Source organism: Vicugna pacos, chromosome 12, assembly GCF_048564905.1.
Source record: "Vicugna pacos chromosome 12, VicPac4, whole genome shotgun sequence".
Taxonomy (NCBI): domain Eukaryota; kingdom Metazoa; phylum Chordata; class Mammalia; order Artiodactyla; family Camelidae; genus Vicugna; species Vicugna pacos.
The window spans coordinates 48743986-48771652 of record NC_132998.1 but is presented as its reverse complement, the minus strand read 5'-3'; the positions used below and the strand labels follow the sequence as shown (position 1 = coordinate 48771652).

General features: G+C 33.4%; 1 protein-coding gene across 1 annotated transcript in view; it reads left to right on the top strand.

The window, feature by feature from the left end:
- ZDHHC17 (zDHHC palmitoyltransferase 17) overlaps nt 1-27667 on the top strand; it is an 82907-nt gene that overhangs the window by 34119 nt on the left and 21121 nt on the right. The window contains exons 4-8 of the mRNA XM_072973376.1: nt 1761-1838; nt 2427-2571; nt 7608-7672; nt 8352-8514; nt 16702-16827. Coding sequence (XP_072829477.1) covers nt 1761-1838; nt 2427-2571; nt 7608-7672; nt 8352-8514; nt 16702-16827 — 577 coding nt within the window. The remainder of the gene's footprint in view (nt 1-1760; nt 1839-2426; nt 2572-7607; nt 7673-8351; nt 8515-16701; nt 16828-27667) is intronic.

Below are 27667 nucleotides of genomic sequence, written 5' to 3'. Positions count from 1 at the left end.
CATTATTTCTAAGAATGTAACTTAGAAAACAACAATTTTTCAGCAGTTTATATAGACTTTGAACCAGTATTTCTGTTTATAGTCCAGTTTCTTATTACTTTCTTTGGAGGTAACTATTGCCTTTAATCCCATAGCCTTTCTAGGGTTTTATAACATATTCTGGTTTGCTTCTCATTAGTGTCCCCCTCTGGAGACATCTGAGTGTTACCTATTTGCTTATAATTTTCAAATAATTGTTGATATCTCTTGTTCATGGATAATTCCTTCTCAAAATCTACAGCTCATTAGTACCTGCAAGAATATTTCTTGATAATAACCTTACAGTATTACAAGGAGGTTTGAGTTTAAAAATAAGAATTATATGATCTTCTCAGAGTTTTGTAGTTTTCAGCTAGGGTCTTCAAGCTACAAAAAATGATGTGTTATAAAAATATAACACTTCTCTTTGAAAAGCTTACAGTGAAAAGGTGGTAGGAGTTATTTTTTAGCATGCAGGAAAAAAAGTTCCCCTATCCTTGTGGAAAAAAGTTGTACTTTAGAACTAGTGGAAATCACTTATTGCCGTAGTCCTAGGAAGGATTTGAAAGGTGAATAAAAATAACTCTCAGGAACAGATATTTTAACTATAAAGAAGGTAATAAAATTGCTTTAAAAAACATTCCAATTGGAATTTTTAAGAAAATATTTCCTATTAAAACTGTTCTTTTGCTGTGCTATACTGCTCTTTGGGCTCAAAAAAACCATTTTTTAACTATTATATGATGTCTACTGGATGCCTTAAGAAGCAATTTAGGAATATTTAAATGTTTGTGTTCAAACTGTTGTCTGATATTCTGGACTTGAAATATTTTAGTCTGGAAGTATTTTAGTTACTTCATACTATTCCATATGGTAGAGTGGAGTTGGGCCTTTCATTGCATAATGCTTTAAAAGTACCGTTTTAACAAATACTTATATAAAGCAGAAAATTTCTGAATCAAGCTTGTAAGTATGACTATATTAAATGTTTAGAACTATGAGCATTAAGAGTGAATGCATTCATGATTCAAGGCAGTAATCAGAATAGTTTAAGAGCCTCAGTTATTCAGATACATCAGACATTTGACATCAGGTGCTTTGAAATCATTGTATTCAAGATTCATTACATCTATCAATCCCAAAGCAAACATTATATAAGCAGCTAGGTCCTGTTCATTTTAGAGGTTCTCAAGATGTTATGACATTAATGTAGTAAGCAACAAGGTTGCTCTTTTTAAAGCAACACAGCTTCAAAAGCATAACAAATAGGGTGCCATAAAGAGCCTTTATGTTATAGTTTACATTTATGAAATTATTTTTCATGTGCTGTTTTATTTAACCCGTAGTAATCTTGTGAGGTAAGTAAAGCTGAGCTTAAAAAGCTGAGCTGCTACCAAGGGTCTGGCATACTCTATAAGGTTCTGATTCCAAAATTCTGTCTACTGCTGCTGTCTCATCCAAATCTTTGTGGTTCTCTGACTGCCTTCTTTTTTTATGTGATTGTTATTTGGTATTGGTATTATTTTTTGTAACTTAAGAAAATTATTTTCTGTTTACTTCTGGAACAAAAGAGTGATGTATTTGATATAATATCCTACTAAATATATTTTTAAAACTCACTGAAGACCATTTATTGTCTAGCATGAGGTCTAAAATGAAAAACATTTATTTCTTTATTTTTCACATATTTCTTAAAATTGAAAATGAAAACTATCTGAAGTATTTAAAATTTTGTCTTATAGATACTATATTTCGAAAGGTGCTATTGTGGATCAACTCGGAGGAGACCTAAATTCAACTCCATTGCACTGGGCCACGAGGTTTAAATTTGCTTCTGGATTTTTTTTTCTTTGGTTCCTTTAATAGCCTATAACTAAACAACTATTTTTTCCCCCTTTAAATGATGTGCTAAAGTGAATGGGAGAACTTGTTATGCCGTAGTTAATATCAATAATGTACTAAAATGTATTGCTGTCCACTGTTACCTGCATTGGAAGCAAAGTTTATTTTCCAAAGTGTCCTTAAGGAATTAACTATGCTGATATTAATCTGGTTAGTTAGAAAATGGGATTAAGCTTTGGGAATACTTTTTCAGCCTATATGTATTACAGCAAAAAAAGTATCAAGTTCATGGGACAATTAAGGTCATATTGGAACAGGATTACTAGAGTATAATAACTATTTATTACATATTTAAAGAAGTTACGAGTATCTATAAATTTTCAAAGACTTTTATGCCAATTAAGACTTAAGAACATAATATCCTAAATGTACCTTGATGTATGTCTATTTTGAAATAATGTGAAATAAGATTTTTGTAATTTTTCCACCATTTTAAAATCTTTTTCATTTTTTTTAAACTTCTTTTCAGAGTTACATATTTAAGTGTTTATTCTTTTATGTTTTAGGCAAGGCCATCTATCTATGGTTGTGCAACTGATGAAATATGGTGCAGACCCTTCGTTAATTGATGGAGAAGGATGTAGCTGTATTCATCTGGCTGCTCAGTTTGGACATACCTCAATTGTTGCTTATCTCATAGCAAAAGGACAGGTAAAAAAATCACAGTGGTGTAGATTTTAATCAGATATTCTTAACTACCTAATATCATTGGTGTTAACAAGTGTAACAACCTGGTGATATTTAAATAGTACTTTCTAGTGGGTGAAGAGAATAAATAAATAGGTAGGTATTTTGCTATTGAATTATTTAATATAGTTAACATAAAAATATGAAAAACAGTCATGATCCAGATAATAATCCATTAAGTTGGTTTTTTTATTTCTAAGAGTGATAGAGATGAATGCTAGAAAGTAAGAGAAAATTTAGATATCTTTTTGCTTCCCTTAATCACTTCTTTTGACTATATCATCTGAATTCATTTAAACTTTTTAAAACATATTACTGGTTATTTTCTATATTAAGTCCCTCTTGAGGGAGATAAATGCCTTAAGATCATTTTCTCAGTTCCTGCTGTGTAAAACACTGCTTTTTACATGGCAGAAAAATTCTCATAATGTAAGTGTTTCTTCCTGACTCTTCCTTAATATGTAGTGACTATAATCACATTAAATATTGTCAGTTTATGCGTACCATATCTTTGTAATAAACGTATTTTGCTAAAAGTAGTATCACTCAATTTGTCTTTCATGAGTTTTCTCTGGTTGTACTTAAACATTAGTTTTATAGCTAAGGATCTCATCATAAGAGTAAGACAGATGATTTTAGTTCATTGCTATTAGAACATACTTGTTATTTTAATTTAAAATAATTAGATTTAGAATTTGAATAGTATTTATTATGAATCCTTTAAAGTGTTTATTGTTGGCAGTGCTCCAGTGGGTGTTGTGCACTGTTGCTAAGGAAAAGAGGCATAGGCTGGTTAATTTCTGGAAGGAGGAGTTTATTTTCTATTACTGTGTTAATAGACTGCCCCCTAAGTCTAATGGCTTTAGAACAGTAGGAGCCATTATATTTCATGAGTCTCTAGGTTGACTGAGCTTGATTGGGTGGTGGTTCTTGTGATAATGGCTGGGGGCTGCACTTGTCTGGGGGCTTGACTGGGCTGGAGGATGCTTGCATACCTTGTACCTTGATAAGAAGGGCTAAAAGGCTGGGCTCAGTTGGCTTATTGGGACAGCTAGCCCTCTCTGTTTTTCTCCATGCAGTCTCAGAACTTCTTCTCCACAACTCCCCTCCATGTGTTCTCTCTAGCATGGAAACCAAACTTCTTACATGGTTGCTCAGAGTTCCCAAAAGAACAAAAGCAGACATCTGACTTTTTTAAGGTCTTGAACTGGCACAGCCACATTTCTGCTCCATTCTGTCAGTTAAAGCAAGTAACAGGTCCGGCCCATGTTCACAGCCATGTGGGAACACAAGGATGTGAACACTGGAAGGTGAAGTTTATTGGGAGCTATCTTTGGAGACCAGCTACCCCAGGGGATCATCCTTGTGCTCCCACAGTTCATTCTGGACTGGAGGTTGAAGCAGTAGATGGCGTTATTGCACATGACATCATCTTTAGTGGCCTTCTCTAGTGCAGATATTAAGTTTACAATATACATTCACTTTTTTCTTCTAGTTTTTAACTAGGTAAGAAAAGTGTTAAGTTTTGACTCTTTTTGTTAGCTTATTGATTTTGGAATTTGGATGTTTCAGTAATCATTTGAACTCTGGCATAGTATGTAGGCCATAAAATTCTTAAAGAGCAGAAATTCTGTCACAGTTCCTTTTGTACAGTAAATGCATGGTAGTGTTAATACATGTCTGACAGATAATTGGCTTTCTTTTTCAGGAGTAAGTTTTTTTTCCTGCTTATGAAAGTAACACATGCTTACTGTTAAATATTCAAACATAGTAGCAGAGTATGACTTAGACAGTGAAATCCCACCTCTTCCCTTACCTCCTCCCTCTATTGAGAACACTTTCTTTAACAGTTTAGTATATATTTCTCTAGAACTTTTTCAATGTATGTGCTAAAATACTACCACTAAAAGCACTTTACAGCAGTAAAAGAAAACTGCTCTAATGTGCTTTATATCATACTTTAAATGCGATCCAAAGTCGTCCTGTGGCTTACAGAATCATGTGTGATCCAGCTCTGGATACCTCTCCATCTCATCTTCTGTCATCTCCCTCTCACTCACTGTGCTGAACCACACCAGTCTTCTGGCTGGTCGTTGAACAGCTTTGGTGTGCTGTTGTCTTAAGGCCTTTGTGCTGGCTCTTCTCTTCTGCTTGGTAAATTCTTTCCTTAGTCACATGGTTATCCTTTTCTCTCTCACTTCAGTCAGATGTTTGTTCAAATTTTATTAGTTCTGATTAGTTCCCAGTTATAAGCAGTAATAAAATCAGTGTATTTTTAACTTCTTCTTTCTCTTCCCTGTCTTAACACTGACATTAGTCCATAATACTGTTTTTCTTGGTGTAAACTTTGTTCTGATATATAACTACATTTCTGTCACTTGACTTTTCAACTTTAAGTAATATCCTTTGACTCATAGCTCTTGCAGATTAGACACTCATTATACTTTCTTTTCAGTCTTTTCCCACCCTCCCTCATTTGTTGTTAATTTTATCAAATTTACATTCTTAGGGCATATAACATTGCCATTTAGTTTGTCATTCTATTCTTCACAATAGTTTCTTTTTAGTTACACTGTTAAATATATTCAGTGCTCACTGCCAATTCTTTTGGATGATTTTCAGGAGAAAAAGGGGAAAATGCTAAGTTATGGAGCCCTGTTGATCATGGAATTCCCATGAGCTTTTAATCTGGGTTTGTTAATTCTTCCTAATAGAGAATACTCATACGTCCAGGCTGAACTTGGAAAAGAAGTACCAAGTTTTAAATCCTGATCCAAAGAGAGAAAAGGTTGAATTTCATTTTTTTTTAGTACTCTAGAGATGTGGCATAATTTTTAATTTTTATTTTGTTTGTTGATATTTTAATACTATCACTTTTTAAAAAGGATATGAAAAGACTCACAACTAAAAAGGAAGAAATTTAAACATAAGAATTTACATGTTTGTTTTAATTGGACATCAAATTTAATTGAGCTTTCTTGAAACCAGAGCAGTAAAGGAAGTAAAATAAGTTTCATTACTTAGCTCTCATATAAGAAACAAGGAAGTTTACCATTATTTTCAGAGAAGATTTTTTTTTTTTGGAAAAAAGTAAACATGTATAATGTAAATATTGAGTGAGTTACATGTTTCCAACAACACTTAATAGAAATTTAGAAATAGATTTGTAATGGATAAGGCATAACATTTGATTGTAATATTCATGAGAGGGACTAAAACTAGTGACATCTTAGGATATGTGTTGCCACTTGTCTAAAGTAGTGGTTCTCAGCTCTTTCTGCCCCAGTATGCTTGGATAATGTTCATATTTGAGACGTATTCCCATCTGTAAAGATGCCTTACAGGGAACTGCTATATAGAGTTATGAAATGTTTTGCAGTGTACTCACTATAACTCTGTCCTTTCTCCACTGACTGGTGAATTAGGTAACGTAACTTGGATTAGGACTGCTGGTTTAATAATCCATAGGAATGCGAGGTGGGGAAGGGAAGAAGAGGAAACTTAATACATATTGAATGTCGTGTTCCAGGCTCTAGACTAGGTTGCTTTACACACATTATTCCATTTAATCATCAGAAAGATCTTATGAAGACAGTATTTGTATTCACATTTTTAGATAAAAAAGCTGAGGCTCAGAGAATTTATTTTGGCAGCCTTACAATTATTAACTAAACTGGTGGATCTAGGAATTCAAAACCATGTCTATCTTATTCTAAAGTCTATCTGTGCCTTTCCCAAACCTAGAAAAGTAGATAGATAAACATGTCTTGTCATTTAACAAATGGTTTTCATTATCTGTCCTGTTGGGCACTGAGAGTACAAAGATGAATTTAATTTTGATCCTCAAAGAACTTCTTTTCTAGTTAATGGGACAGATAACTTAGGCACATAGGAGAATCAGTCCAGATTGGAGTGGGTCAGAAGAGAGAATTTTAGGGGGGAAGTGAAACTGATAGAATCCCTAATACATCAGCATGTCTTGAAAGGTGATTTGGCTGACCTGGGAAGAGTTTTGGTTGAATAGGTGGTAGTTTTAATTCTAATTTGCTTTAAAAAAAAAAAACTGCAAAAGGGAAAGAAAAGTACCACGGAAAGCAAAAAGTTGGGTAGGAGGGCAAAATAATGGTTTACTACATAATTTTGTTGGGAATGGTATTCATATATATTTATGATAACATAAATATCAAATATTTATAGGACCAGAATTACAGTAGATCTCTTGAGAGGAAAGAATAAGAAAGGTGCATATTTGCGATGGGGTAGTGAGAGGAAAGAGAGAAATTGTCACTTTGCTTAATGAGGATATGCCATACTTAGGATAATACCTAAAACAAAAAAAATCAAAAAGTAGCAGTTCCAAGTATCTTATTTTAAAGATGTGTAAGTAAAAACAAAAATAATGAGCTAAAAAAGGTGAAAACGATGGGGAATAAGGCAGATAATTGATCACGTTGCTTTTTTACCACAAACTTTGCAGAATTAGTTAATTCTAAAAATATTCATGCATAGTAATAAAAAGTAGACAGACTTTTGAGTTCATTAAAATTGAAATTTTTATTGAAATTTTATAATTTATTCTTTGTTTTGAAAGGCCTGGGAATAAACAGGGTTTTATTATATCATGAATTAGTAAAATAAATTTTTCAGGGACTTAAATAGTTTAATCTTTCCTTTGTGAGTGAAAGATGAAGAGTAGGTCAAGATCTCTAGATGACAACATTGAAAGTCTAAGTGAAGTTTAAAAAAGGAAAACTATAAATATGTTAATTAAGTGTAATTAAATACATATTTAATATATGTAAATTAGATGTTTATATACATATTAATTAAAATACTTAGTGATATCATTTTACTTTAAACTTAGGAAAGATAAAGTTTTATAAATCACCTTTGATTGTTATATTGGCTTCTCCTGTGATATGTGAATTACATTTTTCTAAGTGAATTTGGTAGGAACTTAGAAGTTTTTACTGTCTGACTTTTTCTTTTTTCTCTATCAGGATGTAGATATGATGGATCAGAATGGGATGACGCCTTTAATGTGGGCAGCTTATAGAACACATAGGTATGTAACCATATAAAATACTTATTCAACCATTTTCAACATAATAAAATGTAAAATAAGTGATTAAAAAAAGCAGTTTAATGTTATACTTGCTAATATTTAAAATTCTTAATTATGAGTGCATAGTATGTAACATAAATTACCCTTTTGGATGTTTTGAGTCTCTGTGTTTACATTTAGCTTGGTAATTGTAGTATTCTTAAGCTATTCGTCTTTTAACAGTCTCCAAGGATAGAAGAAAATGTTACCTTCTTTTTAAAAAGTAACTGATTTTTACATGATTCACATATTGGCAAGTTTAGCGTTTTAATTACTAAGTTGCCTTAAATGACTTTGGCACAACCTAGACTTATATTTAAAATTTTAATTGTTTAATTATATAGACATCAATGACCTTAATCCCTGGATGAAAAATAGTAAATGTCAGGACCAAGTTTACTCTCTCCAAACTGTCTTAAGTTACATGGTGTCGCGAACTATCTTAAGTTACATGGTGTCGCACAGACTCGATACTTCATATTAAAATATTGTCCTATTACTGATTATAAACTTGTTGAATATAGGTTAGAATAGAAGTGTTCCAAGATGGAATGCAACCACAATCAGTTTAGTATCTGTAATGATTTCTATAATTGAAATTAGGGTTGTTGTTGTTGTTGTGTTTTTTTTTCCTTTTCAGTGTGGATCCAACTAGATTGCTTTTAACATTCAATGTTTCAGTTAACCTTGGTGACAAGTATCACAAAAACACTGCTCTGCACTGGGCAGTACTAGCAGGGAATACCACAGTCATTAGTCTTCTTCTGGAAGCTGGAGCTAATGTTGATGCCCAGAATGTCAAGGTAAAATTGTCCTATATTAATTACGCTATGTGCAGTGTGGTTACTAAGATGGGAATTCCTTAATAAAACTTAGGGATTTTTTTTCACAGACAGTCAAAAGATGGTAGAAACTTCTTACTTAAACCCAACCCTTTGCTTCCGTGCAAGAATTTGTTTTGAAAGACTGATTTATTTACTTTCATCTTTTAGTATTAAAGTAATTTTTAGATTTTGGTGACCTTTTCATTAGTGAATTGTTACTCACTTTTGGAAGTTATATAATCTCTATTTTTATAGGGAAATAGAATCATTTTCTGGTTTCTTTAAGAAGATCATTAAAAAGAATCCCAAATTTGTAGTTAAACCACAGTATGCTTAGTAGCTTTTACAAATTCTTTGACTTAGCTATTTGTTGTCTTATTTTTTTTAAAGATCAAGACCTTGATAAACACCTTTATGATGTTTATAGGAGTACCCCTCCCCCACAAATGCTGGACTGATCCAGGAAGAGTATGCCAAAAAAGTATACAAAATTATCTAAGAGCAAAGCACAATTAACATTTATACTCTGAGCACACAGAAGTCTGTGGACATTTTGTGAATACTTGCAAGAAAATTCTATTGATAGCCTTAAATTTTGCTTACTATTCTCATTTTTAAAATTTCGGGATTCACCATGTCTTTCAGCACCAGACTCTGTGAAATGACTTTAAACTTTTAAGTAACATCTTTTAATAACGTGCATTCATAAATAACTTTGTGCCCATTGACAGATGTTCTTTAATTTGACTATAAACCGTAGTATTTTCTGAGTCATGCTTCTTAAATTTCCAAGGGATATGTGCTAATTAAATATGAAAAGGGTTCGAGCCAGATAATGATCTAAAATGGCAATCAAAAAGTAGGTTATCTCCTGCTGGATCAGGGCATCTGTTTAGGTTGCAATGAATAGTTCTTTCTCTATTTGATTACTCTGAGAAGAAAAGGTTAAACTACTGAAATAAAATAGCTTAGACTGGTTATATGGGGCCTAATTTATTTAAGATTATAGCCAATTTTTAGAAATGAGTCTAATTAAAAATATTTAGTTAGAAGTAAATATCAAATATCTTATTGAAAACTGTAAGAAATTGAGAAAACCATATGTTATCTTTCTTTCTTTTTTAAAATTTCAAATCTTCTCTCTACCCAGTGTGATCAGAATGGTCTAATACCTGCCAGTAAATGTTGGAAAGAGGAAAGTCAGCTTGCCTCAGTTACCGTAGCCTGACATGTGCTGGGCATTCTAAATATTTATTGACTGAATGGAGATTTGTGTGGTCTTGAGCTTTACCTCTAAGCTAGTTTTCATGATTGTGCTGGCATACGTCTCTGCCACTTCTGAAATTATAGAGACACTTTTGCTTTTCTAAATGTTCTAAGTAGAAAGCTCTGAAAAGTTCATAATACTGTGATTAGTAAATCAGGTTGACCCCAAGGCCTAAAGGATAAGAAAAGAGGAGATTGATTAAACCTGATCAATATCCCCATAAGAAAAAAATTAATGAGGTTACCTTATATTTTATTATCTGGATTGCTTTAGAGTGTTATTTTTCTTCTCTTGGCTACTAGATAGCCATTCCTAAAGTGATCATACCCTAGGAATGCATTTCTAGTATTTAGAGTTTAGTTTTGAAAAACTGGAACTTACGGCAAATAGTGAGTCTCCAAGATTTTGCCAAGAGCCATATCAGTGTATTGAAGTTGTAGTAATGTCAGAATTATGACAAGATGACCACACTGTTCTGGAATTTAAACTAATAGTGAATATTTTCAGAGTGTTTATTTATTGGAAGATACTTACTGAAAATATCTTTTCAATGCGTATAAAATTTTAGATAACTTCTTTTTGATCGTGACCTTTAGGTATTTGAGGTGTGGTTTGTAAATTTAATGCCTTTTCAACTTGGCACTGCACATTAACCATTGTATAAACTTTTGATTAGTCTTTTTAAAAAAACTTTTTTTAAGTTTAAGCAACTTTCTTGTCATATAATTTCCATACAGTAAACTATACATGTTTCAGATGTACAATTTGATAGATTTTGATAGACATATACACCTATGAAACCACCACCACAGTCAATATACCTAATATTTACATCTCTCCCCAAGCTGTGCACATTTCCTTCCCACCCCTTTTATGTCCTGGTAATCATAATTATTTTGTTCTCTGGGTCTGTGAGTTTGTTTCTGTTTTGTAAGTAAGTTCATTTGTGTCCCTTTTTTTAGATTCCACATATAATATGGCATTTTCCTTACTCTTTCTGGCTTACTTCCCTTAGAATGATGAACTCCAGGTCTATCCATGTTACTGCAAATGGCATCATTTTATTCTTTTTTATGGCTAAGTAGTATTACATTGTGTAAATATACCACAGCTTCTTTATCCAGTCATCTGTCAATGGACATTTAGGTTGTTTCCATGTCTTGGCTATTGTAAACAGTGCTGCTGTGAACATTGGGTGCATGTGTCTTTTTGAATTATATTTTTCTCTGGATATATGCCCAGGAGTGGGATTGCTGGATCATATGGTAAATTTATTTTTAGTTTTTTTTTTTTTATTGATACCTATGTGTTTATTAATATTCAGTTGTACATAGTGAATACATGCCTTCTATATACATATTTGGATTCAGCAAAACTCAGTACAGAATGTGAAGGAAAATTATGGTTGAATATATCTATCACTGGGGAAATTGCAGTCTCCAAATAAAACCTGTCTAAGTCTTATTAAGTAAGATTGACCTGACTTTGTCAATGCATAGTTTTGCTTTTTTTTTTTTTTACATTTTTTATTGATTCATAATCATTTTACAGTGTTGTGTCAAATTCCAGTGTTCAGCACAATTTTTCAGTCATTCATGGACATATACACACTCATTGTCACATTTTTTTCTCTGTGATTTATCATAATATTTTTAGTTTTTGATGGCTTTTCTTTTTTGGTAGAGGGAGGTAATTAGGCTTATTTATTTATTTTTAGAGGAGGTACTGGGGATTGAACCCAGGACCTCAGGCATACTAAGCATGCGCTCTACCACTTAAGCTGTACCTTCCACTCTTTATTTTTAGTTTTTTGAGGAACCTCCATACTGTCCTCCATAGTGGCTGCACCAGTTTACATTTCCACCAACAGTGTAGGAGGGTTCCTATTTCCCCACACCCTCTCCACTGTTTATCATTTGTGGACTTTTTAATGATGACCATTCTGACTGGTATGAGATGAGACCTCATTGTAGTTTTGATTTGTATTTCTACAACAATTAATGATGTTGAGCATCTTTTCATGTGCCTGTTGGTCATCTGGATGTCTTTGGAGAGATGTCTGTTTAGATTTTCTGCCCATTTTTTGATTGGGTTGATTAGCCTTAGTAAAAGAAATAATCTATAATGAATTTAAAAAAAAAGGTAATGGTAAGAATAGAAATATTTCAAATGATTTAAATGGCTTGAACCTTTTATTTTTAATGTTTTATAGGTTCAGCACATCAATTACTTGGTACCAGGATGGCATAAATCAGAATGTAGTTAACTAGCTAACTAGTACAGTGCATGTGACTACCTTCCAGAATCTACAGTGCCAAATAATTCAGCTAATTATTATACCTGTAGAACTTTTATTTAAATTCATGTATTTTTGTCACTTTCTTTTTATTAGTGTTTTAATTTTATCTGACAAATATAATCAAGGTTGGCCATTGAGAAAAATAAGTTATTTTAAATGTAATTCCCTGGTAGCTCGGGAGTAACATTATTTTTCAAAAAAATTTTATTGAGGTACAATTGACATATGACATTATGTGAGTTTAGGAGTACAACATAATGATTTGACACCTACACATTGCAGAATGACCACCGTCACAAATCCAGTCAACATCTGTTATCATATACAGTCACAAAGTTTTCTTTTTTCTTGTGGTATGAACCTTGAAGATTAACTCCTAGCAGCTTCTGGATATGCAATACAGTATTATTAACTATAGCTGCCATGCTGTACATTACATCTTCATGACTTATTTATTTTAGAACTGGGAGTTTGTACCTTTGGCCCCTTTCACCCATATTCCCCACTCCCCCAGCCCGGTACCTCTGCCAGCCACCAGTCTGTTCTGTATATCTATGAACTTGATTTTTTGTTTTGTTTTGTTTTGTTTTTAGAGTCCACATGTAAGTGAGGTATGGTATTTGCCTTTCTCTGTCTGACTTATTTGGAGTGACATTATTTTTAAAGAAAATAAAGTCTAGGGAGTTGCTTCAGTTGCTCAGGGAAGATTTATACTTTTAGAATAAAAATAATCTTTTTAACCACACTGGTGAAAAAAGTAGATTTTTGTTTTAAAATGGACTTCTTATGTAATTAAAAGGATGAAATAAGTATCAAATGCCTTTTCTACTGGAATCTGGCATTCCTAATAAGCTGAAGTCTAGTTACCACCTTTTAGTAGAAACCGTTCATTCATTCAACAAATATTTGTTTAATGCTGAGAAGTCAGTGTTTAAGATAGATGAAATCCTTACTCTCCCAGAATTTACATTGTATTGAGGAAATAGACAATAAGTAAATTAAAAACACATACACAGGCAAATGTGGTTGAGATGAGGGCTAAGGGGGGCCACATCAGGTGAGAGTGATTGTAAATGCCTCTGAGGAGATGACATTTGCTTTGAGACTTGTCTGATAAGGGATCAGTTCTGCAAAGATATGTGGGAAACAAACTTTCCATGTAGAGGAACCTGCAAGTGCAAGACTCAAGGCCAGGAGTACGCTTGCCATGTTAGGGATGCAAAAATGACAGCCTGCACCAAGCAGGGAGTCACTAGGGGAGGCAGGTACCAGATCATACAAGGCCATGATAAGGAGCTTTAATTGTATTCTCAGTCATGAGAAACAGTTGGAAGAATTTATGTAGAATGGTTATATAATCTTTGTGTTTTAAATATGTTAAAAAGATTACTTTGGTATATAGAGATACATTGAATAATGAAGAAAATGGAAGGGATAGAGGAAGATCAGTTAGACTCTTAAAATAAATCAGGCAACTGATGATGTTAGTTTAGCCTATACAATTGTAGGAGCAGGAATGGAGGGAAATGAATGGATTTGGAAATGATAGTTTAGAGTAGAAATGAAAAGGTACATTAGGGTGAAAGAAAAAAACTGATGATTTAGGTTTTGGTTTGAATAACTGAATGTCTATATGGAGGTTGTGAAGCTCTGAAGGAAACAGACTTTTTGAGATGAAGGCAGTAGGAATTGGTTCTGTCTTAGTCGTATGTGAGTTGAGGGGTGCCTTTTAGCTATATGGAATGTCAAGCTAATTAAGTAAACTTAAATTGCTGCACATTTTGAAATGAAAAATTGATTAATTAAAAACAACAACCTGGATGGTTTGTCCTGGAATTTGGCAGATAAAGTTGATTTATAGTTGTATATTTTTCTGTTTTTCATTTTAAGTCTTAAGAAAGTCTCATTGATAATCATGAATCATACCAAGAAAGATGTAGCCTGTGAATCTGGATATGGCTTTACTTGCTAGTAAAAGTTACATTCTTCAAAGAGTATGAAAAATTATACTTTATGTTATATAACGATTGATTGATCCTATTTCTTCTAAAATAGTTATTTCCTAAGTAAAATTAAGGTTAAGTTTTTTAGAAATCAGCCTTTATATTAGCTAGATGTTTATCCTTGTAAATTAGTTATTTGAGTAAGGGATTCAATTACTTTAATGCATAAACAAAGGATTCTTCTGTCAAAATAAGATAGAACTTATTTTGGAGACAGTTACTATTAGATGGTAAGTTAAAATGGCTACTTTGATCCTTTGAAGGATCAGGAATGGCCATAAACCTTAGATTAGAGATTCTTAATCTAGGACCCACCAGAGGATTTTGGTTAGGGGGTGGGTCCCTGGACTCCTGAAATTGTTATTAAAAAAAAGTACCAGCGCTTTTCTGGGGAGAGAGTCAATGGCTTTCATCAGACATGACTCAAAAGAGTGTAAAAACCATGGCCCTAGATAATAGTTACATAGAATAAATTGAAATCTTAAGTAATAACAGTAGAGGGGAAAAATGATTTAGGATACTGAGATTTTAAGAAAAATGATTTATGCAGTAATCTTTCTTCAGGGTAGCATCTCCTTTGTGAATTAAAAAAAAGTATTTTACCCCCCCTGCGCATGTTTTTGTTTATACAGATAAATTTAGATGAACTGAGTTTGGGGAGAACAGTTAATGTATAGCTTATACAAAATATGAAATTGCTGATCTTTGTTAATTAATATATTGAACGACTCTTACATGGTTTCTTGAAAAGAGGTAAGAAACTGTTATCAGAAAATAGTTTTCATTACCTCTTAAGTACCTGACCTAAACGGTCTCCAAGGAAGAATTTTCCTTAGTTTTAATAATGAAATTCTGCTTTACATAGCGAAAGGTGATCTTCCACCCTCCACCTTCCGTAATGTTTATCTCATCAAAACCCTTGAAGAGTTTCTTTTATTGCCAGTTAGTTACACAGTCTCTAAATACTCCATGATTCTTGTTGTTATTATTGTTGTTATTACCACTTACTATTTTGGTGACACATGGAGTGATCAGATATAGACCTGATTTGGAACCCTGGTTTTAGTATAATTCTTTAAATTAATTGCTTGTTTATTTTACCAGCTGAATAAAAGAACTATGCAAAAGTAGTCAGATGACTAGAGGAGTAGTTCAAAGATTTCTTAAAGCTCCCTCCATCTTTTTATCTAGGCAATCCTTAGGTGTCACATGGCCCTCTAGTGGAAGGGATGCTCAGCTGGACCGAGGCAACTGCAGGATATTCTCTGGGAGTTGTTACCCAAGGGATTGCTTTTATTCAGGTAATCTTTATAGTTTGGATTAATTAGCTGGTTCTGACAACCTAGGTGATAGAATTGTGGACTAGGTAGGAGATGTTTTAAAGCAAATATCCCTATTTGTGGGAAACTCACCTTGATTAGCCCATTTCTTATCTAATACTGTTGATCTTTTTATTAAAGGATTGGTTAGGCTTTTTGTTTTTATTGTTGTGTTGTTATTGTTGTTGCCCTTGATGGTAGTGGTGTGTTTATTTTTTTGTTTGGTTCTTTTTATTTTTCAGTGTTTTTTTGTAATTAAATAAACTGTACTTCATACTTGATAAGTAATTATTCCTCATAAGTAAGGCACCCAAGGCTCATTTCTTAATTTTCATCTTGTTTTTAAAAATAAAATTTCAGTATTTTTTCTTTAAGTCTTGAATTTTGGCAATTTTCAGTCTTGAATTTTGGCAATTTTCATTTCACTTTTCTATTTAAAGAGGTAGATAAATAGTGGACAATATTAAACAGAATAGAAATGTGGGTATCTGACTAACTTGCAAAAGGAGAAATAGGATTTTAAATTAATAAAGGAATAAAGAAGCATAGATCTAGAATTGGGGGTGCTTAATTCTTGTTGCTTATTTCCTTCAAAGCATTTTAGTTCTATTCTACTCCTTGCATTCTTTTTTTTTTTTTTTGAGATTGAAGGGAGCTACAAATCTGTAATATGAGTTTAACTATTTGTTGTTACTGCTCTTGTTCTCTCTGGAGATTTCTAGATGATTGAATGAATTTCACATGATCAAGAATGCCAGTAAAGCAGTAGTAGAAGAGGAGGTTGCCCATTCTTTTTCTTCCATGTTCTCCCCTTCAGACTTCTGTCATTACTGAAATTAAGCTGAGAGACTCCTAACAGTTTACTATTATAGCAGGATGGTTTGTAGCAATAATTATTACTAATGAAACTCTTAAAGAATATGAAATAACTTATAAAGTGAGTGATAGCCTCTGATCCAGCAGGTGCCAAAAAACCTACTTTTTGATTTACTTTCTAATATAAGTGCAAGCAAAAACAAAAATTATAGAATAATATGAGTAAATACATTTTCTGATTGTACCTTGAATGGGAAAGCATAATAAGTAATACATTGTTTAGAGTCTTTTAGTAATTTGTAAAGTCAAAAGTAAATTTGACTTTGCCAAATGAAAAACAGTGTTAATGAATTAATACTGCAGTCAGTTTATTTTTATGGAAGTGCTTTAAACGTGGGTAACAAATATTCTGTTTTCTCTTTCATTTTTTAAAATGTGAATTTCTCCTGCTTATATTATCAGGGCGAATCAGCACTTGATTTGGCAAAGCAGAGAAAAAACGTGTGGATGATCAACCATTTGCAAGAAGCAAGGCAAGCAAAAGGATATGACAATCCATCTTTCCTTAGAAAGCTCAAAGCTGATAAGGTAAATTCATGACTGAAGATTTTCAATATGTAGTCTTTTTAAGTAAAATCCATAGGCATACTTTCTTTTTTAAGTATCCTTCCTTCCTCCTTCCCTCCCTCCCTCTGGATTGAACCCAGGACCTCGTGCCTGCTAATCCTGAGCTCTGCCATTGAGCTGTTACCTTCCCCACCATAGGCATACTTTCTCAGCATGAGTATTTACAGCCTTTAACATTGGCATTGACCAGTGTAATCTTTAAAATAATATTTCACCCAGAGTAAATGAAGATAGATAGCAAAGTTTAAGGATGGATATTTGTGAACTTGTTTAAATCTCTGTAAACTACTAACATAAACTTTAATTCATTAATTCAACTGGCCTCTGTTAAGTAATAGATAATAAAAGTTTTTCCTGTGTAAGTGTGTTTGTTAGTGTAGTAATAAATTGTGAAAAATCTTAGCCCTATTACATATTTTTAAACTACTCACAACTCTAGCTATAATTAAGTTTCCATTCTTTTTTGATATAACTTTTATTAGAGAGAGAATCTTACTCACTTCTCTATAGAAAGCTCATTTTAGATCTTCCGTAGAACCTTCAGTTCTAAACTGTATGACTGTTGGCTCAGTTGCCTAATTGTATAATTTCAAAACTAAGAACATTTTCCAAAAAGAGGGGGTCTATATTTCTTAAAATTTTATTTCCTTAAAAAAGGAAAAATTAGGTGACTGACAATTTTTTTGTGTGCTTAAACAATTGACAAGATATTTGCTAACTTGTCAATAATCAACAACGTGAATAACATTAAGCCTTGTATATCTTATGTGTCTTATTCAGACTGTTCTAGTGGTAATACTGTTTGTATAAAGTTAACATTGATCTGTCTGTTCCCAGAACAAAATGATAAATTTTGGATAAAGGGAAACGGACTTGAAAGCACGCCTCATTTATTTGTAGAGTTCAGACTCCCTTAATGACCTGAAAAATTCATTCGTCTATTTCTTAGACAGCAGAAGAATCAGATTTACAGTTTATAAACTTGCCTATTTTCAGCTCCATATCTGAGAATAAGGAGCATTTCTTCCATGTCAACACTTTCATTTCTATTAGATACGATATTAAAAGTGGTTATTTAGTTAGTTTGATGTTGCTTTGTCCTCTCAAATTTAGAGCAGTTTTGCTCAGCAGAGTAAAAAATGGCTCATGTCTCATAATAATGAGGCTACTAATAACTGTGTCTTATATTAGTTTGGAAAGTCTCATAATCTTTATGCTTTTGTTTTGCATAGTATAAATATGCTGAAGGGTATTTTTAAATATATTTACTTTGTAAATTCTAGATGTTTATAAATGTATAAAGTTATTCAGTATAGTGATAATGAACTGGATATTAGGTTTATGAGTTTGGATATGGTTTCTTTTTTAAAAGAGAACCTCATTAAAAAGTTAAGCACAATTTTATTAACATTTGTATATTATTGTAATCAGTTCAAAAGTTTGAATATTCCTGATTTTTTTGGTTTTGTTTTTTGCTGTTAGTAATTTTAAACATGCATTTTAAAAAGGTCACTAGATAAAAATATATGATGTCTGGAGGCTTTTGAAATTAAGTATTTGTCTTTTTGTAGACTATTCTCTTTCCATCTCACATTAGAAAAATTTAAATCATGAACATGACTTGATTTGCTAGTCTGTGAAATATGTTCTGTATTTAAAACAAAACAAGAAAATAATGATGCCTGGGACTCAATAGCATTTTACTAAAAATAAGTCATCCCAAAAGGAAGAAAATTATTTTTGGACAGTGATAATAGGCAGAAATTGAGGGGATCTTGATCTTAGAAAACTATTTTAAAGGCTTTTCAGTTTCTAAGGTTAAAAGATTTTAGGTGGATTTATGGTTACATAAGTGTTTCTTACTAGTAAGTTAAAAGGAAATCTCTAAATTAGTATTTCCCAACATTAAAAAACCTACAGTCCCTTTTGTTAACAGTAGGAATTTCACATATATTACTCTTTAATGTTGTTAATTGATTATGTGAAAGTAAATCTGGAAAGATGGAGTGGATGTATTTTTCCCTATTCCTTCCCACTAAGTACAACCAAAAATCCTGGACATTATGTACAAAACAAATATAAGAAGACTCTGGAAGATGTAGAGAAGAAGGCAGAGCAAGTAGGGAGCTCAGGACCCAAAAATGACATGCTGGTGAGTTCCCTACATTTTCTTTTTTTGCCTCATATTTCCCAGAAGAGGAGCTGACAAAGCCAACAACCTACAATCATGAATGTGTACAGACAAAAAAGGTCCCAGCAAAAGACTGCTTTTTCAGTCAAAGGACCATAAAGGAGGCAGCTTATTTAGCAAGACAAAAACTTTTAGAAAATAACTTTCAACTGCAGCCAAGCACCGTGGAAAAAACTGTGGCCCCACTCTGATTCACACCAGTGAAGGCCCAGACCTCCACCCTTACCAGGCTGTAACTATGTGTCCTAACTTCTCTCCTGGCATGGTGACAGAGAAGGTGGAGTAGAGAGTTGGGACTTTCTTTCCCACTGGATGTTAATGAGCTCCCATCCCCTGCTGTATCAGTGAAGACCACATAGGAAATAGTAATGAGGCACTCTAACCCTCCTAGCCAGGAGGGTACCAGTACAGGTATAGTGGAGAGCTGGAAGTCCCACTTTTGCCCATCAGTAATAAGAAAACCCCTCCTCTGGTGCCAGTGGAGGCCAACTTGGGATCCTGGACTTCCACCTCGCCTAGCAATAATGAGAAGCTGCCTCACTTCCCTCCCCCTGCCTGTGTCAGTGGAATCCACCTAAAAGAAAAGGTTTAAATGAGATCCGGTGTTTCATAATACCCAAAATGTCTGGGTTTCAAGTGAAAATCATTCATCATACTAAGAATCAAGAAGATCTGACTGAATGAAAGGATAATCAGTAGATGCCAACATGATGACAAAAGTGGTCAGAATTATCTGACAAAAAGATTTTAAAACAACCATCATGAAAAGCCTCAGTGAGTAATTATGAGCATGCTTGAAACAAGTGAAAAATAGAGGTTCAGCACAGAAATAGAGATACAGAAATAGAATATAAAGAAGAACCGAATGGAAAATTTAAAACCAAAATAAGAAAGACTCAATGGATGTACTCAACAGAAGAGAAAGGACAAAGGAAAGAATCAATGACCTTGGAGATAGAACAATAAAAATCACCCATTTGAACAACAAAAGGAAATAAGCTAGGGGTGGTAAGGGGAAGAACAGAGCCTCAGGGACCTGTGGTTAATAACAGAATATCTAACATTGGAGTTCCAGAAGAAGAGGAGAAAGAAAATGGGGCTGGAAAAGTACTCAAAGATACAATGGCTAACCCCCCCCCCCAAATTTGGCAGAAGACAAACCTGCAGATTAAGAAGTGAAACAAACCTTAAGCAGAATATAAACTCAAAGAAATCCAGATCACGGAATCATAGTCATACTTCTGGAAACTAAAGACTGAAAAATAAAAATCTTGAAATCTCCTTACCAGTAGGGGTAAAACAATTTAAAACAACAGTGTGAATTTCTCATCAGAAACCATAGAGGCAGAAGGGACTGTCCCATTTTCCAAGTGCTGAATGGAAAGAATTGTCAACTCGGAATCCTATATCCAGTGAAAATATCTTTCATGAATGAAGGAGAATTCAACACATTTTCAGATAAAAGAAAACAAGGAGAATTTGTGGCCAGCAGACCTACCCTAAAAAAAAAATGACTAAGAGAAGTTCTCTAAACAGATGGGAAATTATAAAAAAGAATCTTGGAATGTAAGATCATGGTAAGCAAAATTATAGGTTAATATAGTAGACTTTCCTTCTCATCCTACATCTTCCAAATTATGCTTGACAGTTGAAGCAAAAATTGTAATACGGTTTGATGTGGTGGATCTAAGTGTATGTAGGGAACATATTTGAAACAATTTATGATATAAGCAAGGAAAAGTAGAGGGACATAAAAGAAGGTGAGATTTCCACACTTCACTTGAATTGATAAATGATGACACCAGTACACTGTAGTATGTTTATGTTTATATAATACTTAGAGTAACTACTAAAAAAGCTATACAGAGAGACTCAGACACACTAGATAAAATAGAATTCTAAAAAGCCTTTCAGTAACCCACAAGAAGGCAGGAAAAAGGAAATAAGCAAAAACATAGAACAAATGGAAAATAAAAAATAAAATTTTGGATTTAAACCTTAGCATATCAATAATTAACTGTAAATGGTCTACATATACCAGTTAAAAGACAGGTATTGGCACTGTTGATTATAAAGTGAGACTCAACCATATACTGTCTGTAAGAAACTCACTTCAGATACAAGAATATTGACAAGTTGCTTATATAGGCAAGTAACAGCATGGAAATGGTATGTGTTACCCTGATACCAAAACCAGATGAAGATAGTACAAAAAGGAAAACTACAGGCATACCTCGTTCTATTGCATTTCACAGATACTTCACTTCTTTACAAATCGAAGGTTTGTGGCAACCCTGCATTAAGCAAGTCTGTTGGTGCCTTTTTTCCAACAGCATTTGTTCACTTTGTGTCTCCATGTCACATTTTGGTAATTCTTGTAATATTTCAGACCCACCACCAGCAAAAAGATTATGACTTACTAAAGGATCATCTAGTTGATGGTTAGCATTTTTTAGCAATAAAGTATTTTTTTATTAAAGTGTGTACATTGGTTTTTTAGACAAAATGCTATTGCACATCTGATAGATTGTGGTATAGTGTAAACATAACTTTTTAAATTGAATTATAGTTGCATACAGTATTATTTCTGTTGCAGAGGTACTATGTAGTAATTTGACATCTGTGTGCATTATGAAATGATCACCACATAAGTCTAGTAACCATTTGTCCCTGTACAAATTTATTAAAATATTGACTATATTCCTTACACTGTGAATTACATCCTATGTCTTATTTATTTCATAACTGGAAGTTTGTACCTCTTAATCCTCTTCACATATCCCCTGCCCCACCCCAATCTTCTCCCCTCTGGCAACCACCTATTTGTTCTCTGTGATTCTGAGTCTGTTTTTGTTTTGTTTGTTTGGTTTCTTTAGATTCCTCATGTAAGTGAGATCATATGTAAGTGAGATCATACGGTATTTGTCTTTCTCTGACTTATTTCACCTAGCATAATACCTCTAGATCCATTCAGGTTGTCACAGATGGCAAGATTTCCTTCTTTGTAATGCTAAGTAATATTTCATTGTATGTATAGTATAGGTTACATCTTCTGTATCCATTCATCTATCAGTGGTCACATAAGTTGCTTCTGTATCTTGGCTTTGTAAATACTATGGCAGTGAACGTTGAGGTGTACATATTTTTTTAAATTAATCTTTTTGTTTTCTTCGGGTGAATACCCAGAAGTGAAATTGTGGGGTCATGTGGTAGTTCTAATTTTAATTTCTCAAGGACTTTCCATACTGTTTTCTATGGCGGCTGTACCAGTTTACAGTTCTACCAACAGTGCAAGGATTCCCTTCATATCCTCACCAACGTTTGTTATTTCTTGTCTTTTTGATGATAGCCATTCTGACAGGTGTGAGGTGGTATCTTATTGTGGTTTTGATTTGCATTTCTCTGTTGATTAATGATGTTGAGCATCTGTTTATATGGCTGTATGTGTTCTTTAAAAAAATGTCTATTCAGTTCTTCTGCCCACTTTTTAATTGGGTTGTTTTTTGTTTTGGGGGCTTTTTCTTTTTTTTTCTGATGTTGAGTTGTGTGAGTTCTTTGTATATATTGGCTATCAACCCCTTATCAGATGCATCATTTGCAAATACCTCTTCCCATTTAGTGGGCTGCCTTTTCTTTTTTTCCCCATTTTTTGTTGTTGGTGTTAGTTTCCTTTACTGTGGAAAAACTTTAGTTTCATGCAATCCCATTTGTTTATTTTGGGTTTTGTTTCCCTTGCCTGAGAAGAAAGGCTCCCCAGAATATTGCTAAGACCAATGTCAAAGAGCATACTGCCTATGTATTCTTCTAGGAGTTTTATGGTTTCTGGAAAACTAGTCCAGTTTAATTCATTTATATGTAGCTGTCCAGTCTTTCTAACACCATTTAAGAAAAAGGTTCTTTTTTTTTCCTTCATTTTATATTCTTGCCTCCTTTGTTGTAGATTAGTTGATTGTGTAAGTATGGGTTTCTTTCTGAGCTCTGTTCTCTTCCATTGTGTATGTCTGTTTTTGTGCCAGTGTCATACTGTTTTGATTACTGTACCTTTGCAGTATAGTTTGAAATCAGGGCATATGATACTTCAGCTGTGTTCTTCTTTCTCAAGATTGGTGTGACTGTTCAATCTTTTGTGTTTCCATACAAATTGTAGAATTTCTTGTGGTAGTTCTGTGAAAAATGCCATTGGCATTTTGATAGGAACGACATTGAACCTGTAGATTGCCTTGGGTAATATGGTCACTTTAACAGTATTCTTCCAATCCATGAGAAGGATATGGTTTTCCATTTGTATGTCATCTTCAGTTTCTTTCATCAAGTCTTATACTTTTCAGAGTACAACCTCTTTAGTTAGATATATTCCTAGGTGTTGTATTTTTTTGATGCATTTGTAAATGGGATTGTTTTCTTAATTTCTCTTTATCATAGTTTTTATTAGTGTATAGAAACAACAGAGCTTTGTTTATGAATTTATTGTAACTATCCTGCAACTTTACTGAATTCACTTATTAGTTCTAATAGTTTTTTGGTGGTGTCTTTAGAGTTTTCTCTTTATAGTATCATGCCATCTGCAAACAGTGAGAGTTTTACTTCTTTCTTTCCAATGTGGTTTCCTTTTATTTCTTTCTCTTGTCTCATTTCCGTGGCTAGGACTTCCAATACTGTGTTGAAAAAAAGTGGCAAGAATGGGCATCCTTGTCTTGTTCCTGATCTTAGAGGAAATGCTTTCAACTTTTCACCATTGAGCATGATGTCAGCTGTGGGTTTGTTATATACAGTCTTTATTATGTTGAGGTGTGTTTCCTCTCTACCCACTTTGTTGAGAGTTTTTATCATAAATAGATGTTGAATTTTGTCAGAAGCTTTTTATGTATCTACTAAAGTAACCAGATGGTTTTTATTCTTCAATTTGTTAATGTAGTATATCATGCTGGTTGATTGGCTGTTAGGGTGACCTTGGTTGGTGGGGGTGCAGTGCTTGAGGCTAGTGCTGCCCAGCTAGTGGGGCAAGGTCCCCAGTGCTAATAGACTAGAGGGAAGATTCTGAAATGGTGCTTGCCAGCCGTGGTGTTATCTGGGTGGAAGGAATTCCTCTAGATGGCTGCCCTCAGCTTCCTTATCCCCAGGGAGTCTCTTATTTGCCTCCTGCTTCTCCAGAGGACTCTCCAAGATCAGCAGGTGGATCTGTACCAGACTTGTTTCAAAACACGGCCTCTTTGTCCTGGGACTTGGAGCATGTGATATTTTTCCAGTGCCGTTTAAGAACAGTCTCTGTTTCTTACAGCCCTCCAGCTCTTCTGCACATGGGCTTTTCTGGTTTTCCAAGTCGGATGTTCTGGGGGCTTTTTCTCCTTGTGCAGGACCCCTGGGCTGGTGGGCTGAGGCTCATCCCTTCTTCTTTGGGAAGGACCTCTACGATTGTGATATTCCTTCTATTTGTGGATCACTCACCTTGGGGGTTTAAGCCCCAATTATATCATGTCTCCGCCCCTCTTACCTGTCACATTGTAGTTCCTTCTTTGTTTCTTTAGTTATGGAAAATCTGTTTTGCTAATCTTCAGATCATACTCATAGACAGTTGCTCTGTAAGTAGTTGTAATTTGAGCATGTCCTTGTGAGGAGGTGAATTCAGGGTTACCCTACTTTGATATTTTGGCTACCTCTCCAAACAAAACTTTTACTTGCTTTATTTGTTACTTGCTTTATTCTGATATTCACTTTTTTGCAGTGATATTGAACTGAACCTACAATATCTCCGAGGTATGCCTGTATATACCAATATTCCTCGTGAATATAGCCTCAAAAATTCTTAACAAAATATTAATAAATAGAAGTTGGCTATATATAAAAGGAACTGTGACCAAATTTGGTTTATCTCAAGGATGCAAGACTCATTTAATATTCAGAAATTATTCAGTGTAGCCTATCAGCAAAAATGAAGAAGAAAAATCTCATGATTTTATCAATCAATACAGAAAAAAAAATTTCATGAAATCAATATCCATTCATGATAAAAATCAGAAAAATAGGAATAGAGGAGAATTTTCTGAATTTTATAAAGAGTATGTATAAAACCTTCATGTAACATCATACTTAATGGTGAAAGACTGAATACTTTCCCCCTAACAAGGCAGGGATATTTATATTATTGGTTTTTATTCAACATAGTGCCAAAAGTTCTAGCTAGTAAAATAAAGCAAGAAAAGGAAATTAAAAGGCATATAGATCAGAAAGGAAAAAAATAATAAAAAATCCCTATTTGTGACTGATACGATTGTTTATGTAGAAAATCTCAAGGAATCTACAAAATAAACTCCTAGAACTAATAACTGAATTTAGCAAGGTCACAGGATATAAAGTAAAATATAAACATTTTAAATTTCTATTTATTTGCAATAAACATGTGGACACCAAAATTGAAAGTACAGTACTGCTTAAAATCGCTCAAAAAAAAGAAAAAGATTTAAATACTTAGGTGTAAATACAAATAAAGTACTTGTATACTGAAAATTTTTAAATGCCAGTGAAAGAAATCAAGGATGATCTAAATAAATGAAGAGACATACTGTGTTCATGAATTGGAAGACTCAGCATAGTAAATGTATCAGTTGTTCCCAAATTAATACACAAATTTAATGTAATTAAATAGTTCCAACAAGATTTTTAATCTGTATAACCAAGGTTCTTCTAAAATTTATATGGAAAGGCAGTGGACTTAGAATAGCTAAAACAATTTTGAAAAAGAAGAATCGTATGCAGTTTTAAGACCTGCTGTGTAGCTACAGTAATCAAGATTCTGTGGTGTTGCTGGAGGAATAAAGCGGTCAGTGGAACAGAATAGAGAACCTGGAAATAGAACCAGAGAGATATGCCCACTGGCATTTGACAGAAGTGTAAGAGTACTTCAGTGGAGGGAAGACAGTCTTTTTGATAATTGATCCTGGGACATTTAGATGTGCAGAGGCAAAAAAATAAACTTCTACTTAAAGCCCACACTGTATTTTAAAAAATTAACTCAAAATGGTTAAAGACATAAGTATAAAACTGTAAAAATCTAGGGCTAGGCAAAGAGATTTGAAATGAAAAGCATAATCCATAAAGGTAAAAGTTGATCATTAGGGTGTCATCAAAATTAAACCCTTTTGTCCTCTGCAAAACCCTGTTATTAAGATGAAAAGACAGACTGGGAGAAAGTATTTACAAGCCACATATCCAACAAAGGACTAATTTCCAGAAAATATAAAGAACTTTGAACACCCAACAGTGAAAAATCAAATAATCCAACTAGAAAATAGGCTAAAGACAAGAGGAGATTTTTTTTTTCCAAAGAAGATATAAAAATGACAGATAAGCACATGAAAAGACGTTCAACACTATATTAGTGATTAGGGAAATGCAAATTCAAAGTGCAGTGACTTACTGTTAAGCACCTATCAGAATGAAATAAAAAGTTGTAAGAACACCAGATGCTGGTGAGGATGCAGAAAGTCTCAGATTGCTGGTGGATATATATGTAAAACAGTACAGCACCCTGGAGAATAGTTTGGCAGTTTCTTTTAAAAAACTTAACTTGCAATTACCATACAACCCAAAACTATACTCCTAAGCATTTATCCCAGAGAAATGAGAACTTATATTCACACAAAAATCTGTATGTGAATGTTTATAGCAGCTTTACTTATAATGGAAACAACCTCAAAGTCCATTTTCAAGGAGTAAATGATTAAACAAACTGACACATTCACACCGTGAAATATTCCTCAACAAAAAAAAAAAGGAATAAACTAATGGTACATGCAGTGAGTGAAAAGCCAATCCTATAAAGTTACACACTGTATAATTCCATTTATATAAAATTCTTGAAATGACAAAATTATGGAAATGTAGAACAGAATAGTGGTTGGCAGAGGTTAATATGGGGATGAGGGGTAGGGTATGAGGGAAGTTACTGTAAAAGAACAACATGAGAAATCCTGGTAGTGATGGAAAGACTGTGTATCTAAATCATGGCAATGTCAGTATCCTGGATATAGTATTATACTGCTGTTTTGCAAGGTGTTATTAGCCATTTGGGAACCCTGGATAAGGAGTACTTGGGATCTGTCTATGCTATTTATTAAAACTGCATGTGAATCTACAATTATTTCAAAATAAAGAGTTTAATTTAAAAACAGACTACTGAATTTTAGAATCTAGGTGGTGAGTATACAGATATTCACTATAAAATCCTTTCAAATTTACTATATATTTGAAAAGTTCCATAGTATAAAAGAAAATGGATTTTTTATATCTACACAAGCAGTGCATCACCATTACATCTTTGTAATATTATAATGTGTATGTTAAATAACAACTTGGAAGAAAATCCGGAAATCATATGTATATGTATTTATCCAAGTGAAATGAACTTGTGTTCACACAGAAAGTTACATGTGTTTATGATGACTTTATTCACAATCATCAGAAACCAGAAACAACTCTTAATCCCTTAGCTGGGGAATGCATAGCCAGACTGTGATACACCCTGTAATGAAATACTACTTGGCATTAAAAAAGGAACTACTAATACACATAACAACGTAGATAAATGTCAAATGCATTCTCTGAGGAAAGAAG